This window comes from Acanthopagrus latus, chromosome 2 (assembly GCF_904848185.1).
Source record: "Acanthopagrus latus isolate v.2019 chromosome 2, fAcaLat1.1, whole genome shotgun sequence".
Lineage (NCBI taxonomy): Eukaryota > Metazoa > Chordata > Actinopteri > Spariformes > Sparidae > Acanthopagrus > Acanthopagrus latus.
In genome coordinates this window covers 7,968,504-7,982,519 of record NC_051040.1, presented here as the reverse complement: position 1 = coordinate 7,982,519, position 14,016 = coordinate 7,968,504, and the positions used below count along the sequence as shown (strand labels likewise).

General features: G+C 45.3%; 1 protein-coding gene across 6 annotated transcripts in view; it reads left to right on the top strand.

Moving 5' to 3' along the window:
* robo1 (roundabout, axon guidance receptor, homolog 1 (Drosophila)) overlaps positions 1-14,016 on the top strand; it is a 235,024-nt gene that overhangs the window by 113,504 nt on the left and 107,504 nt on the right. For all 6 annotated transcript variants that reach the window (XM_037075190.1, XM_037075183.1, XM_037075211.1 and 3 more), the window contains one exon: positions 5,204-5,530. In XM_037075190.1, coding sequence (XP_036931085.1) covers positions 5,204-5,530 — 327 coding nt within the window. The remainder of the gene's footprint in view (positions 1-5,203; positions 5,531-14,016) is intronic.

Here is a 14,016-nt window from a genome sequence, read left to right as displayed (position 1 = left end):
GCTAAGTGTCTAGGGTTTTCCGGCATCTATGCTTTCAGTCAGAGCAGTTAGATCGATTGCATTCTCCCAGCTTTGCAGCACCACAAATAAGATGTTATTGCATTGTCTTGGCCATTTACAGGAAATGATCTCAGTGAAATTCTTCCATTAGTAACTCTGGGAGTTATTATGTAATTAGACATAATTAATTGTTCAGCTCTTGTCAATAGTATTAGGAATTGAAGCTGCCAAGGGGGCTGTAGCACCCCATACAAATCTACATTATTAAAACCAAAAGTTAAAGGTCCAGTATGTAGGATTTACAGGTATTTACAGTGGCTCAAGGAGGGCCTTTGCCATTTTCCACACGTTTAGTGGCCACTGTAGGGGAGGGTGAGATGAGGGGTGTTCACCTGGTTGCAGTCTGCAAACATTACCATTAGATGCTACTAATGCTAGTAACCCTAACCCTAACATCCACAGTCCTGGTCGATAGTTTGCCCCAAGTTAGTCAGAGGGAAGTATGAGTGCCCTGCTCAGTAGGTCAAATTATGTTCCAATATATTTGCATGATAGGTAGGTAGGTCTGTATCTCATGCATATAATTTTTTTGATCAGATTAAGGAAGCCGGCTTATCTCGTCGAATATGGATTCACAGTACATCTACTCACGTTGCAAGGTGAAAATCTAGTTTCGCCCCCAAGACACAGATGAATCAATATGAAGCTGGTAGCCAAAATGTTAATATGCATTGTATGTCTGGTGATCTAATGGACAGCTGAATGACCTTGGATTCTTGAGAACCATCGCAAATCTCATGATGCTGCCAGGTCTGTTAATGATCGGAGGATGGAGAGAGCCTGGATACCAGAGTGGGCAAATACCCCGGAGGTCTTTATGATTCCTAGGATGCATACAGACGCTGTGCGGGTCAGTGTCTGGGTCTGGACCCTTGTGGTGGCTGTATGGATGGGTCTGAGGCTGTGCTTGTTGTTGCTATTGGGCCCTCGTGGTTTTGTTGTTCATTACTGAGATTGCTTTTAGCAGCGAGAGAAAAGTCACAGAGAATTGTAGGTTTTTTTAATTACCTCCACAGCAAGCAAAGGCTCCCTGAAGCAGAGTTTAACTTTGTGTGTGTGTGTGTGTGTGCGTGCAAGTAAATGAAAAGAAAGAAACACAGAGAGCTCCAGCAAGTGAGAGAGTTAAGGGAGAAGGAGAATCTTGCCCGAGGCTCCAATCGATCAGATCCCTGCAGTAGAAGTCCCAGCTTCCCTTTGGTGAGGCTGTGTATTGCATTAGCTCATCTCACATTTTCTGTCTGGAAGCGAAGAAGGGGGGAAGCGGGGGATAGAAAATAGGAGAGAGGGCGGTTGAAAGCAGCAGAGGAGAAGGAAGGGCAGCGCTTTGAAATAAAGGGAGGGCTGGACGACTCAAACCAGAGCGAGAAAGAGACGCCGAACTGCTCGGTTCAGGAGGGAAGTGCGCACTCCTCTCTTGCTTCTGTCTCAGATTCTCGGTCCTCGGTGTGTGATGTAGGGACGGAGTGAGGTTAGCTTGTTGGCCATCTTCTAATGGCATGCACCTGTGGAGGGGGAAGCACGGGGGTGTTTGTGCCATGACAGAATAATCCTTTACGCTGCTTGTGTCTTTTCCCCCTGGTGAAGGGTAATGGAGCTGAAGTAACCAGGGTCACTCGCCGTGTCTGTTGGGATCAGAGCAGCAACACACACACACACACGCACACATGGAGAATTCAATAAGGAACAAGGAATGCATAACAGCACTGTGTAAATGATACATGCTCTCATCCATTCGCAGCTCCAAACACACACCCTCGCAGGAATCACGCTTATTAGTACTCAATATGAACTGCCAAATGTTTATTCACCAGCTTCCCCTGTAACAGGATACTATACCTCTATATTGTATTCTCACTCTGCTACGTTACCATGCACATCCGGTGTAATCATCTACAGTAAACAGCTGCTGATCAAACACAGCACTGCCGGCTGCACAGCTCTCCGCACAGTGGGCTGCATCTAAATAGTTAATGGCTCCCCCATAAAACCCCAAAACTTCAGACCATTTCAAATTAGAGAGGAGCTATCTAAATCAGGAAGGGAGCAGGCTGGGCAGATAGCGGCGGAGCTCTTCAAAGTCCTATTTAATAAAACATATTAGCCTGCCTTGTCTGGTGAAGAGTGGTAGTGCTGGTGCAGGTGCCGTGGTGGTGGTAACGGGCTTGTATACGATACTGGCATAGCGAAGTGTTTTAGCTCAGCCTGACCGAAGGGCTGGTCCTCGTTAGCATATGGACCGCAGGTTCAAAAGCTTGTGACGGGAGCAGGCTGCAAATGGAGGTTAATTAGTCGGTTTAAAAGGCTGCAGCAGCCAAGACGCACAGATAAGTATTTTTATGTAAACTTTGCTCAGACTAATTCATTCTTGCTAAAGGCTTTTTATGCAGCTCTAGTTAATTCTCCATCTGGTTCTGTCTGTCTCAGAAATGCTTTAATCTCTACAGATATCTTTTCTTACCCACAGAATATCAGTAGAATGACACACAGAAAGGAACAAAACAGTTTTGGAATTACAGGGATTTCTGTGAGAGACCTTTTTTGTCATGCTGTTCCCAAATAATTAACCAACAAATTACTGGCTTTTGTCTTATTGCCCCGAGTACAGTGTTTTTTTAGTCTACTTGCCAATTTTCCATTGCACTGCATCTGTTGTATTTCACCATTGTGGAGCTGAACAAGAGGCAATAGCATATTGCAATTATTTTGATAGATACTGTAATTGAAATAAGAGTCACAGATTTGGTGAGAATAGTAAGTCTTGCATTTCATTTTCACTGAAAAACATTCTTGGTAAGTACTACTGCCTGTGTGAAACAAAGTAGTAGAAAAGCTTTTTGTGGCTCCAGAGGAAGCTGCATGTAATATTAAAAATTGCTCCCAGTGACGTCACTCAGTTGCTAAGTTGCATTGTGGTTAATGTAGGCACCATGTTTTCAAAAGGAAGAAGAATGTGTGGAATAAAAGAGGCTGGTTCTGCTCTGTATTGATTTTCATCATTTGTTTTTAAACTGTCCATAATGAGTCCAGCATGGTTATAGGCGTGCAATGCTACGAGACTGCTCCCTATAACCTGGGGCCTACATTACCCACAATAAAACTCGGCCACTTAGTGACATCACTGGAGGAAACTTACCAGATTACATGCAGTCTCCTCTGGAGCCACAAAAGGCTTTCTACTACTATATTCCTATATGAAGCAGTGTTTACCAAGACCTGTAAACACACTTTCATGTGTAAAGATTTGTGGAGTTACCCTTTAAGAATAGCTCATTAGCTATTAGGTCACTTCTCCCACTATCATTGCACCATACACACTCACTGCAGTTTGTGACCAGTAGTTGTAGAAAACACGTGCAGCTAAGGGTGTGTGTGTTCCCTAAGAAGAGCCTGCACCAAGTCTCAAGTGTTGCATAAGATTAATGTCACTACAACAGGTGCAGAAGATGTATGTGTGATGGAAAAGTCAAGAAGTCTGTCTTCTCATAAACATTTAAGAACTTAAAAAGACCCATGATCACGATGCCCTTCATTGGCGCACTGGATTAATTATATGTAATTGACCGCGCTACACATTTGCATTGAAGTGATTAATCTTTCCACAGAGCTGTCACCCTTTATGCTGACTTTACTTAAAAAGATACAGCGACCACAAGAAGATGCCTCCTCAGCACCAGATTTTCGAGGGGAACAGGGGGGGGATGGGCGGAGGGCACAGAAACGAGGCAGTGTGGCAAGTTCACGGGATACTGGGCAAATTAATTGCAGGCCTGTGCCTCCAATTAGAGCCGACTCTCTTTAATTGGTGTTGAATGGGATCCAAAGGCCCTATGCTGGGAGATATGGCGAGTAGAGAAAAACACTCTGTCTTTCTCTCGCACATCCCACAGACACACACACACACACACACACACACACACACACACACACACACACACTTACACAAACTATTGTGTGTAGGCACACAATAAATTCACAACCACCAAGTCCCACCCTTCAGGAATTAACAAGAGGAAGCTAATTTGCATGTAAAGCAGGTTGATAGCCACAGCTGACTGGTCGGAGAGAGCAGTGGTAATGGCCTGAGATAGCACCAGGGTCTTAACCCCCCTTGGCACTGCTGTGGGCACTGCTGTTTGGTGCGTATGTAATCTTTGCCCCTGCAGCGCATTTATATCTTATCTTTTATCTTTTCATTTCCTTTCACCTTAAAGGTGTGTCATATGATTGTTTACAGTTACAGCCTTTTTCTTTCTGGCTCTTTGATCTGAGAAATGACAGAGTCACACAGCTGGAGCCGTACTCAGCTTTACTAAAGGAGCTGCTGCTGTAATTAAAGGCTGCCTTTGCTCACAGATTGGCAGTTTATTTGGTCTTTACTTCTTGCATCTGCTACCTGTTATTGTACCTTCAAGAACTTGGTTTATAACTTTCGGACTATATTGTCTGTATGTAAATGTGAGATGTATATCAGTATTTCTTGTGGAGGAGTGAAAACACAAACCTTACGGGGCATCAATATTCATTCAAGTCTTTATTGTGTACTGCATTGCTCAGCCTCACAAGTTGAGTATTGTGTTCCTGTAGCAGATCATAAAGCATAAAAAGGCATGATAGTTTGACATCCTCACCTCACAATCAATAATTAGAACAGCAACTTAAACATATATGTGGTGAACTCTGAAGAGCTGAGTGGAAGACTTCCGATGACAATGTCTTGACAGTCAGGCCCAGACACTGTAAAGAGTTGCCTTTTCGCACTCAACAGGAGATTTCTCTGTCAGACTGGTTCTTACCTCCTGGAAATGCTGTTTGATTAAGGGGAAGGCTGGCGCCTGGGTAGAGGGTGGATGAGGAGGAAGAAGACTCATTTGCAATGGTTCCACAAAAGAGGAGACAACAACATACAATGCAACAAAAAATAAGTATGAAGCAGCTAGAATCACCTCAAAATGGTCACTCACTCGCTGTGAATTCTCCAGACAATGACTCTTGCAGGCCTAAGTGGGCTAATGACTGCACCAAATGATTCTAACATTTGTATTCAAATGAATACTTCACGGGCTGAAGTCCAGAGTTGAATAAGCTCAACAATAATTTTCATAGGGTACAACTGTAAACTTTCATTTTTGTAATTTCTTCTCAGGATCCCGTCTGCGCCAAGAGGACACCCCACCCCGAATTGTGGAGCACCCCTCTGACCTGATTGTCTCCAAAGGGGAGCCCGCCACTCTCAACTGTAAAGCAGAGGGGCGGCCAACCCCGACAGTGGAATGGTACAAGGATGGAGAGCGGGTGGAAACGGACAGGGACAATCCCCGTTCGCAGCGCATGCTGCTTCCCAGCGGCTCCCTCTTCTTTCTACGCATCGTCCACGGACGACGGAGCAAGCCGGACGAAGGTTCCTACGTCTGTGTTGCCCGCAACTACCTGGGAGAGGCAGTGAGCCACAACGCCTCGCTGGAAGTAGCCAGTAAGTGCAGCATGTCTTCCTATTTCTTCTGCGCCTCTAGTGTGGGTGTGAATGGAAGAGTTTGGGTTAAGATGCAGCTGAATAGCAGGCTCCAGTTTCCTCCACTGTTTTCTGTGATCAATGTGTTCAGTGAGTTGGATAATCTCTTAGGAGATGGGCAGGATGTGTTTGGCCCAGCGGTCCCCGTAGGCCTGCGGAGCCTTGGGGGAGAAGTGGCCTGATCATTCCAGGGTGAGTGCTTCTCTAAAGGGCCCTTGGTAGGTGGTCAGGAGCTACAATGGGAACAAAGCCCTTTCTGTTTTGGCCCAGCTTCTGTTTTTTTGTCAGAGAGATAGATACGAGGTTTTATATCGAAAGGAATGCAATCATTGCATCTCGTTTAGTCATCTTTTAATGAAGAGCTTTCCTACTCATTTCATGGAAGGATCAGAGATTCCCATTATTGTCCGCAACAGTCAGGCACCGAAAGGCTGGCTTTGATGCAAAGTGGATGTAAGCATCCTCAGGGTCAACCAGCATGTTCAGAGACATATGAGCAAGGAATACGTTTACATTTAGTCAGTGGGTTTGTAAAGTAGGAAGACAAAGTCCTCTTTCTGAACCGTTTAGTCTTTTTGTGAGTGGCAACCTGTGTTGACAAATTTGTTCCCATGATTATTTAAAGGCTGCGTTCGTAGGTGAGGTCAGCTCTTCAGACATATTATCTCTTTGCTCTCTTGACTGGCTGAGAGTGAAGGCTGAGGAGGAGAGCTCAGATATCAACCGCTCTTCTAGCATGCCCAGAGGCTGTCACCAAGCCGCTCACTGTAATCTAATCAAGATGGGGAAAGAAAGAAATGTGTGTGTGTGTGTGTGTGTGTGTGTGTGTGTGTGTGTGTGTGTGTGTGTGTGTGTGTGTGTGTGTGTGTGTGTGAGTGGATGTGAAGAGTGGTGGGGGTGTTGGGGGGCTGAACATGGGCTCAAGGCTTTTTGAGTAATGGTGGTCTTGGGTATGAGGTGTGGGTCAGACAGAGTAGTACCGCTTGGCATGTATTTAACGATTTAGGCTGTATGAGTGTGTTTTCAATATTTTCCATCGTCAGTGTCAGTTAAGTGAAATGTAAAGGAAAAAGCATCAGATCAGAGACGTTTACAGGCTTCTTGATCATACTGTGGGTGTATTCCATGAGCCATTCTGTGAATAAGTCTCTCTTCAGACGATCAGAGAGGGGAGCTGCAGTAATACAGTGCAGAATGTCGGTCCAGTTGGTTTGCTGTCCTCATACATCCTCTGATATCTAATGCTGGCCAACTCGGCACAATTTAAACGCAATTATCCAAACTGCTTTAGAGGCGAAGTCATTTTACGAAATATGAACATGTAAAATACGAGGGAACTCGAGTGTTTGGCACAATTTTTTTAAGTTTCCACAGGTCAGACTGCTAAAAATATGTTTCCCTAGTAGCAGATGATATACAGTGTTTATTTCAGAGGTGGGTTTTTCAAGTAGAAAAACAAGACAGTTGGCAGGACTCGTGAGGACCAGAGTACCACTGGCTCGGTCTCAAGTTTTGGGCTGCTTATTCTGTATAGGGTTCAAACAGACCCATAATGACAAGCCACTGCGCTCCAGCCCTCTCTCTCTCTCTCTCTCTCTCTCTCTCTCTCTCTCTCTCTCTCTCTCACACTTAGTCGGTGTCTCTCGCTCCCCTCTCTCTGCAGCTCATGCTTAACTACATATAATTATGTTGTCGGAGCAACCGGGATGGAACCCTGCCGGAGAAAAGAGGCCGTAGAAAAAGAAAAAGGCCCAGACGCACTGAAACTTCTTTACAAGGCTCCTTTTAAACTCCAGTGTGAAGAAACTACATGCAATAAATGTGACTCATGAGGGCATAAATGAGATTTTTTTTTTTATCGAGCATTTTCAATCCCACGTTGTCATTAAAGATGCTTGTCATCCCTTAAGTGTTATGCATTGCGCTGTAGACAGAGTGTAAGCTGAGGGAGCGACCAGGCTTTTTAATTTCCAATGAAACGCCAAAGAAGGAAGTCGTGGGTTTAATTGTGTTGACTTTGCCTAGTGCTCCCCCTGCTAACGTTTTCACTTTAAAAGCTAAAAACACAACTTTTTGGAGATGTTATTACAAGAGCGGGGCTTTTACAGTTTCCCTTACTCACCAGCAATTGTTAACATAATCCAAGTTTCAACAAGTCCTGTTTTGTCAGGCTAGGAGAGCTAACCCAGTTTGTTTGGTTTATCATTAACCACATGTACAGTGCAGCCCGCAATCTCCCTATCTCAGACTCTTAACCCAAAGCCGGGGCTAATGCATTTACCGTGATTCCTGTTTGCCTTGTGTATTCAAACAAGCTCAAGATAGGATTCTCGTCCTATTAGGTTATTGTTTTCTTTGTATTAGAGATGTTGACGTCAAATAATGAACTTCCTTTGCGCGCAGCGGGCTGCCAGTTGATAAAGACCCAGGAGCGAGACCGCACTGATATTTGTCCGGCATTGTTACTAGACCGTATTTTAAACAATGTGATTATGTTTCTGTAACCTGTGCGTCTTTAGATACCAATGAAGTTTTAGGCAAACACTAGAGAGCTAACGGGTAATAGGTAAGGTGCTCATCCTCATTCAGTAATTACTGATGGACACACAGGCACGATACAGTGTGTGTGCAGCCCTCTGTATACTCTGTGAAATGTCACAGTAGTTTCCTCTGCCCAGCGCTCTGCGTGAGGCCCTGAGAGGCTCTATGAATAGCTTGTTTCTCTTTTCCTGGATGCGGAGATAGCAAAGTGAGGTAATGGACGGCACACTGCTCCACTTGAGCAGGCGATAACCTCAGGGCCTGCTGTCTAGTGGCCTGGCTGACTGCTCGGCGCTGACCACACAGGGTTGGCTGGAGGCCTCATATCCACACATACAGACTCCTCACTCCAGAGGCAGGGTTTACATTCTGCTGCCACTAACAACAGAAGCGGAGGGATGTTTACTTGAATTTGGTCCATTGCGCATAACTCCACGCAGCCAAGTTTATCTCAGAACTGCATTCATCGTCTTGGTGCTTCTGTGAAGTCTCTTGTCGCCGTGTGCAGTCAGCTGGCTGTGTTGACTGTCTGATTTGTTGGGGGGGTCAGAGCTTCACATGTGTCGAAGGAGGTGCAGTTCATCCTGACAGATTTGGGGCCATGCCCAAGGGTCATCTGCAGAGCGGAGGACAGTTGGCTGGCATGCGCCAGTCTAACGGCAGCGCGGTCGCCTCCCACTGATTTGAGAACTCGTCTGTCTCTCATGCAGGAAATCCATTGTCGTACATCTGTTGGCCCTCACAGACTCGGGGTCTTTGTGTTGGCCCCTCCCTTCCCTCGACACGTAACATCTGAGTTACTCGCATCGAACATTTCTTCCATCCGTTTCCTCACCTATCTCTTTTCTTTACAACTCATTTTGTTCTCCACTGCCACCCACTCAAACAGAGCAAGCCCTATGACTGACAACAGCGTCTTTCACCACCCGGTGGCAAAGCAATTATTTATTTGTCATGGTGTTTGCATTTCATTGACTCATTACAAGGATGGCAATATAGTGCAACAGCTCTCTGTTTTTGAATCTCATTGACTTGCTCACACCTCTCTCTCCATTTCGGTCATTTTAGTGTATAATGTGGACTCCTTTTAACCTCTATTTTCTGCTAGGCAAGAACCACTTCCAAATGTAAAATGAGTCTATGAGGTGAGGAGAAACGAAAAGTGACTGGGGTAGAAAAAAAAGGGGGACTGCAGTGAATGAGAGAGCCAGAAGTGAAGGAGGAAAAAAAAGAAAATCAGGACGGCTAACCCCAGTAGAAGCAGAAGTGAGTGTGCTGGCAGTCTGCCAGGGGACTGGAGGCAGAGTGTGTTACAGCTCTGTGGCAGTTATTTGTCTCAGGGAGGTTCAGAGCAAATTGGTGCAAACGGCACAGCCAGGGTCTGCTTCATGAGTCAACATGCAGCTGAGGCGTGGGCTCCACACCACAGACTCTCCTTGGCCTCCAATCCAAATGTGTTTTATGTTGGAATGCAGACCCTTCCATAATCCCAAAGCCCAGTGGTGTGTGTGTGTGTGTGTGGTTCACCAAGAAAAGTCTGTTCAATGCTAGTGTGAAAACTTCTGAAAGCATTCTGCTGTCTTCAAAACCAATCCATGTTTATTAATTTAACAGATTATGTGTTAATTTTAGCTTATCTCCCTTTTGAATGTGTTGTTCAAGGCTATTTCAGTCCAGTGCTGTGTCTTTTAAAATTACAGTACATGGGAAACAACCGGCTACTGTCTAATTACACTCCCCACAGCACACAACTGTCAGCTCAGTGTTTGTGAAAAACCTCTGCAGTCTGAGATATGTTCCACACACGCATTTCAATTAGTCTTCTCTTAATCCATATATGCATGGAATGATTTTTATCATGCATGTTGCGTGTGGCCTGTTGGCCGTAGCATATTTAGCACTTTGGGGCGTTTGCATAAATCAATGATATCCATGTAATTAAACCCGCGGCATCTATTTGCTGCATTCGGTCGATTCCTAATGCCAGTTTAAGTGGAGAAATTTTGCAGTATGCAGCGAGGTCTGCATCACTGCATACTGTGCTCGTTAGGAACCTAGCTGACCATCTTGCGTGAGTATGTACATGACACATCCCGGCAGGGATTGGCGGACATAATTGACCCAAAATGCAGATGTCACTCCGTGCTGTGACAGCAGCCTGGAGTGAAGAGAAAGACGATGCTCATGTCTCTTTCAGTCATGTCAAAATGTGTCAAATGTCGCACTGATTTGGGGGATTTTTCGAGCATTGGTTTTCACAAACACAAAAGCGTAAACTCGCCCACACGCAGCCCTCCCCCGCGAAAACTAATACTGCCGGCTAGATGTGGGGCCAAGCGCTGAAAATGCTCACCACAGGAAAGAGAGCAGCGTAACAGCAGATAAGAGCCTGAGCAGAGAGGCAGGGGCAGCTTTTTAACGGAGCTTTAGGTGCTTTGTGTGGTTTTAAAGCGAACATTGGCACCAAGCCTAACGAGAATCTCACGTCCAGCGGATTGAGAGAAAGTTGAATGGATTGGCTCGTAAAAGAATGAAACGTCGGACAGAAAGAACGATTGGACGAAGCGAGACCTCCTGTGTTTGGAGGGTGCATGAGTCTGTCTGTGTATGTGTTTGATTCCATCAATCTGTCAGGGTGTCTACACTGGTCTAGTGAACAATGTCTAGCAGAGTGTTGTATGAAGGAGGGTTTACATGAGCTAAAGGGGCAGGTGTACAGACATGGGGAAAGGATCCTGCCCAAAATCCCATCAATCACTCCATGCTCCACCCGTTGCTGACAGCCTACTGGGCCAGGGAAGACATGGCCCCCCCAAAAGTACACCGGAACCCCCTTTATCCCTCCCACTGTCTCTTTCCCTCTTACGGAAACACGGTGGAGACAAAGCTGGGCACTGTTTGTGATTTAGAGACGAGGAAATCAACAGAGCCAGAAATAATTTCATGTGATTCCCCGTGATTCCCACTCTGTATCTGATCATCTGTGTTAGTTTGTCACGGGTTGCGCCATGAAACAGTAAATATAGAGGCTTGGTGAATGCGGTATTTTTTTTAATGACAACATAAAACACTTCCACTGAAGGCGTAGCTTGCATTAGTTCCTTTTAGTGTGACAGATATTTAATTATTAGACGTATAATTAATCTTGCTGTCTCTGCAGATGGAGAATGACATGCATTAGATGTGCTAAACACAGCTGTTCCACACCGACATCCTCTTTTGTTTTTTCGCCTTTTCTGGTCTCCCCTCGGTGTGCATTCATGTAGGAAATGGCTGGCCTCTGTTAACAAGGAAGGGAACGCTGACTTATGGAGTCCACTTTAAGCACTTTCCTCTGTTTCTGTGAGGGTTTTCGCAGTCCATCCATTTGCACACGCTGACACTGCCCAGATACCTCAGGATGAAAAAGTGGTGCTACTGCGCAGCTCTCTGTCCGGGTGTCTTCCCTAAACTCTCATGCGTCAGAGCTTCTTTTTTCTCCTTGTTCTGGTCGTCACAGTGACTGCTTATTCATCTCTGTGTAATCCTTGCCTCTGGCTATAGCACAGAGCAGGATCATGGGAAGGATGGGTGCAGGGTCCCAGGATAGTGAAGTATGATATTAACATTATGAAGTGCTAGTCTCGAGCAGATAAGATACAGAATGTGAGCTCTTGAGTCCAGGTGTCCAGTCTGGTGTCTGGTCATATGACGAGGTGTTCTGCTCTGCGGACATGCTGTTATTAAACCTGGGTTAAGCCCTCGGTTGAAACCTTCTATCATGCTCCTCGATCCGAGACGATGGAGTTAGGGGGGATTAAAGGGTTTGGAGGACGGAACTTCAGGGATTTTCAGCAAACATTTTGGCAAAGTTAGAAAAATGTGCTCAGGGGGCACGCTCAGTCCACTTAGGGTGAGCCTGCATGGACCTTGCTAAGGTCTGTTTCTTCACTGTTTACTCCCATGAGGCAGACGACCAATGCAGCACCTATTGATAGTTTTTTTACAGCAGGCAGGGAAGTCATCTAGCTGTGAGATCTATCTTATAAGTACAGCAATGGGACAAAACCAGACCAGAGGAATGTCAGGCACATGTACTTGACAAGCTTGCTCCAAAATACTGATTCAGAGTTTCAGTTGCTTCTGTGAAAATGAACCAAAAAAGTCCTGTTTCTTTTCTAAAGCATAGTAAGAACATTCAGTTGTTATTGTCCATTGGCACAGCGACAGTGATATACTAGGTTTTGCTATACTATGTTTAAGTGACAATGCACTGTGGCGTGATTGATGCAAGTATAATAACCGTCCCGAGGCTTTGAAATGTCAGTGAGGATTATCTAGGACTATTCAAAGCATTGACAGGGGTGTGGGTTTGGGGGTGGGTGGATGCAACACAAGCAAATCAAACTTGCAGTCATTATCTATCTATATTTTTACATTGCTTCTCTATTGCTGTTTTTATGAATCTAATGAGAGACAAGGACGGGAGGAGAAACGGCATCCGCTGCCCCCTAATGAAAATTCTCAAAAGTCAACGTGAGAAGCGGACAACGTTTTGGACGTGGAGCAGAAATGCTTCCTCACTTGTTTGTATGTGCACACAAACTCTCTCTTTATCAGTGCAGCCGGTGCAACTTTTCCTTCCTGCAAGTACGGATGCGTCGAGTACCATGGCAACGGTCGAAGCTGCGAAGCTTCAAAGCACTCGGGTCGGCCCTCAAGTATATGGCACATCTATTTTCTCCTCACGGACATGGATAGTGATTTGTAGTTTTGTAGGGTCTGTAGAGGTGTTGAGACGCAGAGTTTTGGTTGCTCAGCTGTAGCAGGAAGACAAGCCGATTCTGCGCCGGGTTCGGTGGGCTGATAACACAGGAAACACACTGCTGTATCAGCCTTTATCTGATATAATGGATGTTCCATTTCCAACATGTTATCTCCTCTTTCCTCTCCTCTCTATTTTCTATTTCTTTTTCCCACCATGTTGTTTTTTTTCCTCACACCGTCTCCTGTGAAAGGCTGGAGAGAAAATGATTGAGGGGTTAGTTCCAAAACCCTTGTGAAGGAGAAGGCAAGGAGAAAAAGAAAAAAAAAAGACATCTGAAATGTTATCTGAGTTGTAGCATGTTGTTGATCCCGGAGCAAGGCAGGCAGGCAGGAAGAGCTGGTTGAGCTACGCAGTAGACCCAAACACTGATAAAGATCGGCCTCGCGCTTTCTGACTGCAAATGAAATGCGGTCAACTTGCTGCTGCTGCCTGCGAGACGGTCGCAGGCCTGCCATCAGTCAATGACAAACGCAAACAGGGGATACATGATGGCATTCAGTTGTCATCTAATTGCCCTTGGTTGCCGTGGGAGCTAATCTGATCATTAAAGCAACAATTGGGAGAAAATTAGCTTCTCCTTGTCGTGTCACGGATACAAGAGTGTGTCCTAAAATAGGACCAGTGTGAGTGAGAGTTGTGGCTCATTATCGCGGTGTAGTTCCTCTGGTATCCTGACCTTTATGTAACGCTAGCAGTTAATTTCTAAGGCCCAGATTTCCACCGTACTAGGCCTCATGTTACAAATGAAGGGATTGACTCCATTACCGCAGTAATGATGCACTAATGACAAAGGACGTAAAAAGAAACGGATGAACCATAAAACAACAAACCGATTTTAAAGATAATTGAAAGTATGCAGGTCATATCTGAAAGTTTGAGTCTGACTTGTTTAAACATCTGTCTCTTTTTATTAACTGAGAGAATGTTGTTTACACACCTCGGGCCTCGCTACATGTGCGGGGAACATAATCATCCTCAATGGAGTGTATGTAAACACATACAATAGTCTAATTAGGACCATAAGGAGAAGGGGCGGCTTGACTGAGCGATGAATAGAACAGATACACTCTCACCTCGTCTTTGTGCCCGCGTGACCTTT